The following is a 5,149-nucleotide window of genomic DNA, read 5'->3' on the forward strand; positions in this document are numbered from 1 at the left end:
CCATCCATCCATCCATCCATCCATCCATCCATCCATCCATCCATCCAACTATCCAACCACCTGTTTGCTATCCACTGCCTACCAATTATCCATCTTTTATTCACTCAACCACTCACCCACCCCATCAGCCAACCACCACCTACTCAACACATCCAACTACCCATTTACCATCCATTTAGTCACCAGATTACCATCTATCTACCCATCACCCACCCATCGGCTCATCCTGTTGTCTATCCAGTCATTCACTCATCTTTCTACCATCTCCCAACCCATTAGTCTGCCACCCGTCCATCATCCAGCCATGCCAACCTTTCACCCGTCTACCCCTTCCTTCTTGCCTCCTGTCCGCCCACCCGTCTCCTGCTTTGTCCCCCATGGATACTGTCACACCGCACCCACTGTGCCGGGCTTAGCACACACGACGCAGTGCTTGGGGTCCCACCTCCTTCTGTCCCACCACACGGTGGCCAGGCCCAGCCCTTGCAGGGCGGCCATGATCACGTTGACGTCATAGTTGCCGGTGCCCAGGAGGCTGCGATGGGGATTCAGCCGGGAGTCTGGGGCCAACCTGGTTGGGGGATGGTCAGAGCCTGAGTTGGGGGCCCCTGAAAAGGTCTCACCCTCCCCACAAAGCAGGAGAGTCCCAGGGTCCTTGAATCACCCAGCCTTTGGACTCTTCCCTTTGTTCAACCCCATGGCTCAGCCCCAAGCCTGATTCCTCCTGTCCCCAACTGTCTCTGCTCTGTCCTGGAGCCACATTTCCCAGTTCAGGCCTTGTTCTCCCCCACCTGGACCCTCATCCGGCCTCCAGCCTCCCCTCCAATCCCAGGGGCTCTTTCCACTGCAGCTCCCCTGCTCCCAGCTTTCCCTGGTGCCCTGTCATCCAGGATAAACTCTCAGCCCCTCTGCTGGCCTTCTAGTCTCAGTCCCACCCTAGCCACCTGTCCTCAACCTGTCTCCTGCCTCCCAGCCTCTCCTCCAGCTATCCCCCAGCTCAGGAGGCCCACCCTGCCACCACTTGTCTCTTTGGGTCCTGCCTTCTCCGAACAGTGGCACCTTTGTTCTTTCTCTGGGCCCCTGGTGGGCAGGGCAGGGGGAGGGGTTGGAGAGGGAAAGTCTGTCTTATTTTCCTGTGTATCTGTTTGCCTGGCCTCCCTCAGGGCTGGGCTCCTACTGGACTCATCTCTGGGTCTCCAGCACGGATGGCCTCGGTGGAAAAGAGTTGATGGACTGCTGTTGTGAATGCCAGGGGCGATGAATAAATTCTAAAATAATCGGTCTGAGGGGCTGGGACTCTGCTTGAGGATGCTGGGGGTCCATGGGAGGGCTTTAAGCAAGAGTGGGGAGGCCGGGTCATCTCTGGGGGTAGCATCATGTGGGTTACTGACAGGAGGAAGGATCCAGGAGATGACGGGCTTAGGCTAGTGCCGGGGCTGTGGGGACGGAGAGGAGACCAGGCAGAGCAGGAATGAAGAAGTGATGTTTGAAATCTTGCATAGTGAGGAGGAACATCCCAGGCTGCCAAGAGAAGGAAGCTGTTCCAGACAGAAAGACTAGCCCATGCAAAGGCCTAGAGGCATTGGAGCAGGGCTCATTCGGGGACTGGGGAGGACTGTGGTTTGGGGGTGCAGTGAGATATGACGCTGAAGAGAAAGATGGGGACCAGAGCATGCAGGGATATTAGGCTGCAGTCCTTGGGACTCCTCCCAGGGCTGCTGGGGAGCCACATGAGGGCTGTGAGCAGGGGAGGGCAGGGTCAGCACTGGGGCTGTGCAGAGCGTGGACTGGTGGAGAAAATCCAGAAGCTGAGAGGCCTGAGGGGATGCGGGGATGGGGGTCCAGATAAGGGAAGGTGAGGCCTGAGCTGTGGCCATGGCGAAGGGCAGGTGTGAGAGGCCACATCTCCATCTCTCAGTCCCAGGGTTCCCTAGGCAGGTGATGGCGCGGCTCTGTCCCTGCCTCGCTGTGAGACCTAGTTGGTCGCTCTGCCCATGAGCCCCGCTTCTCCAGGGGGTAGGATGGGTGGCGGTCACCTCTTGCAGATCTCATCGGCAGCCTCCTGGCTAAAGAGCTGCTGCTGCAGGACGTTGTTGAGGGCGTGGACGGCACACAGCTCCAGGCGTTGCCGTTCGTGATAAACGGAGGGCGGGTTCGGCTGTGCTCCTGGGGCCTGGGACATGCCGCCCTCGCCCTCGGCTCCTGCTTGGGGGCGACGGAAGAAGGTACTCGGCCTGGAATCTGGAGGCCCAAACTGCCAGCAGGCCCTGGGGGCACTGCCATTGAGGTGGGGGCTCAGGGCAGCCGGAGGGACACTGGGCCCCTGACCCTGCTCCCCAGGCGCTCTCCTGGCAACGGGGTACCTCCATCCCCTATTGCTAAGAAAAAGGCTCTTCTACTCACCTAGTAACAGAGGACCACCCCCGCCACATCCCTAAGTGACAGGCTCCCAACGGTGGTCACCTAGCAAAACCCCTCCCCTGTCCCTAGGTCACAGGCTCCCTCTCTGGTTACCTAGCAACAGAGTACCCTCTCCCCAACTAGGTAACAAGCCTCTCCTCCGGTTCCTTAGCAATAGAGAAATCCTCCTGCCCTGTTTCTAGGTAACAGGGTCTCCCCTAGTCGCCTAGCAACACAAGACTCCCCTCCTCTGTCACAAACAACAGGGTTCTCTGCTCCTGTCACTCGGCAACAGGGTCCCCTCCCCGGACACCAAGGAACAGAGCCCTTTCCCCGGCCCGTACCCCGACCGCGGCGCTCGCTCGTTGCCTGGCAACGCCCCTCACCCCGCCTGCCTCTCTGCTCCCCGAAACCAGGGGCTCCCGCATCCCCCTGGGCGGCGGCTGTGGGTTCCGAGTGCGGGGCGGGCAGCGCGGCGCTGACTGGCCAGGCCGGGCGCACACAGCTCCCGGCGGCCCCCGCGTGCCGAACTACGTCTTTCGGCGGCCCCCGCGAGGGCAGCTTGGCTCGGAAGTCCACTGTCGCCCCGAGAAGGCGGAACCGCAATTCCGTCGCCGTGGTGAATCCCGGAAATAGGCCCTGCAGAGGCCCCCGCCCCACGCCTTCGCGCGCGGCCACGCCCCCTGGCGCGCAGAGGATTCTGGGAAATGTAGTGGGTGGGCTCTCGCGATAGCTTCCGGGAGTGCTGCTCCCGCGCGTGTGTGTGCTCGTCGTCTACGGTGGCGTCAAGCCTGGTGTGAAGGCGCAGCGTGACGTCACAGTAGGGCAACAAGGGACCAGAGACAGCAGACCATGCAGGGAGAAGAGCCTCCAATATTTACTGAGACGGGAGGGAGGTCGGGGGTAACCGGGGCCAGGGCCGTGGTGGGGGGACGTAAATGAGACGAAGATGTCCACCAGGGAAAGAGGAGGCTTCTCAGCAGAGGTGGATCCCCGGCCTGCAGGGGAGCTGGCAGCAGCCTGCGGGGGAGATACAGGGAATAAAAGGCTGGGTTCGAGAGATGAGAGACAGACACCTGATGGGAGGGACAGACCGGGGTGGGGGTGGAGGAAGACAGAGAAGGACCGAGACCCAGAAGGGGGACGGGGACACACAGTGAGAGAGGATATAGGCTCCCAGCGAGAGGAGGTTACAGAAACTCAGAGAAAGGAGCTTTGGACAGAGATAGATCTATCAAGATTCAAAACCACGGAGTAGAAGGTGAAGGAGACACAGAAATAAAGATCAGTCAACTGAGACAGAATCAGAACTGCAGACAGAACCAGACAGAGCCCGAGACCCAGGCTCGGCAGAGCAGGGGGCCCCAGGGCTTGGGGAGAGGGGCCGCACCCAGGAGGCTGCGCCAGAAGGTGGTAACAGTGGCAGAGCCTGTGACAGCGCCTGGCTCTGCAGGATTCTCTCTGTGGGTGTGCACAGCAAACCTTCGTCCTGTAGGGCCCGGGGTTCCCCTCAGCTCCACGTCCACCACATGCATGTCTGTGAGGCTGGGGCAAGCAGGGTGGTCAGCCTGGCTGGCCCGGCCCCAGCCTGAGCCCCCACACGCCTTCGCTCACCTGAGATCAGCCACAAGCACCCCAACCACGCGATCAAAGCCCAGGCTGGGGGCGGCCAGTGCAGCGGCCGCCATGGTGTTGGAGTTGCGGGGGGCAAAGGGGCAGAGTCCCCGGACGGGGCCTTCATAGAGCACAGTGCGACGCCCAGTGCTGGGCACTGCAGCCAGCGGTCCCTCGAGCCGGAAGCCGTCGGGGTGCGTGGCCATGGTGACGCGAAGACTCTGGAAGTGACAGCCAGGGTGATGGGACTGGGGGTCTCTGCAGGCCCCCTCTGGTCTGCCCAGGAGCCCAGCGGGCCCTCACCTGGAGGCCCCCAGCTGCGTCCAATCTGGTGATGTCCTCAGTGCCCCACAGGGCCCCCCGGGCCACAAACACAGCGTGGTTCCAGCAGTGCGAGGCCTCCAGGAGCTGCTGCTCAGTGGCCTGGTCAGCCAGGGCTGAGGGGGACCCCACCTGGGGCGGATGAAGGTGGGGAGGGGCTGAGGTCAGGGGACAGATCCCACTTTAGGGTGGGGTGGGCCGAGGCAGGCTGGGCAGGGCTCACCAGGAGGTTGGCATAGCGCAGGATTTGTGCCCCAGATTCCTGGATTATTTTAGGATGGGCCACTTCCACCACAAGGTCAGGGTGCCTGGGAGAGGGGAGAGATGGGGGAGGGCCTTGGAGAGGTATTGGACCTTCCCTCCTCAGATTCCCTGAGTCTCTAGAGGCCTGTCACTCTTCACCCTGGCCTGACAGGGGAAGCAGGATGGCTTGTCCTGTTTCACATTTGGCCCAGGGAGAGTAAGGGACTCGCCTGAGATCACAGCACCTAAGTGAGGCCAGAACAGGAGCTTCAGGGAGCCCCAGCCTTTCATGGTGAGATCACTGACCTCTCCCCAAGAGCAGCGAGGTTCTGGAGCTGCAGGGAAGGGGGCACACTCCCTGCCATTCGCCCTGGGTCACGATTCCAGACAAAAGCAAGTTCTAGGCCCAGTTCTGGTCCCTGAGTCAGCAGGTGAGAAACAAGGGACTGTCCTGGGGAGAGGGAAGGAGATTCAGTGAGAGAGGGACAGAGACCAGAGGGAGGGGGACTGGGACTCAGAGGGAGGGGGTCAGGGACCCAGAGGGAGGGGTCAGAGACCCAGAGGGAGGGGG

At 61.4% G+C, this 5,149-nt stretch overlaps 2 protein-coding genes across 5 annotated transcripts in view; both read right to left on the reverse strand.

The window, feature by feature from the left end:
• The window catches only part of JOSD2 (Josephin domain containing 2), a 4,014-nt gene extending 993 nt beyond the window's left edge, over positions 1–3,021 (reverse strand). Inside the window, exons 1-3 of one of the 4 annotated variants that reach the window (XM_034987132.1) lie at positions 2,787–3,021; positions 2,037–2,202; positions 446–571 (exon numbers count right to left, since the gene is read on the reverse strand). In XM_034987132.1, the coding sequence (XP_034843023.1) occupies positions 446–571; positions 2,037–2,182 (272 nt within the window). In that variant the 5' untranslated portion in view covers positions 2,183–2,202; positions 2,787–3,021. Of the gene's footprint in view, positions 1–445; positions 572–2,036; positions 2,277–2,744 lie in introns of all 4 variants that reach the window. The other 3 variants (XM_034987133.1, XM_034987130.1, XM_034987131.1) reach the window with 3 other exon arrangements.
• Positions 3,022–3,321: 300 nt separating this feature from the next.
• ASPDH (aspartate dehydrogenase domain containing) overlaps positions 3,322–5,149 on the reverse strand; it is a 2,189-nt gene continuing 361 nt past the window's right edge. Inside the window, exons 2-7 of the mRNA XM_034987101.1 lie at positions 4,885–5,029; positions 4,559–4,643; positions 4,318–4,467; positions 4,015–4,235; positions 3,791–3,945; positions 3,322–3,420 (exon numbers count right to left, since the gene is read on the reverse strand). Coding sequence (XP_034842992.1) covers positions 3,377–3,420; positions 3,791–3,945; positions 4,015–4,235; positions 4,318–4,467; positions 4,559–4,643; positions 4,885–5,029 — 800 coding nt within the window. The 3' untranslated portion in view covers positions 3,322–3,376. The remainder of the gene's footprint in view (positions 3,421–3,790; positions 3,946–4,014; positions 4,236–4,317; positions 4,468–4,558; positions 4,644–4,884; positions 5,030–5,149) is intronic.

Source organism: Mirounga leonina, unplaced genomic scaffold (genome assembly GCF_011800145.1).
Source record: "Mirounga leonina isolate KUSES-001 unplaced genomic scaffold, KU_Mleo_1.0 Mir_376, whole genome shotgun sequence".
Lineage (NCBI taxonomy): Eukaryota > Metazoa > Chordata > Mammalia > Carnivora > Phocidae > Mirounga > Mirounga leonina.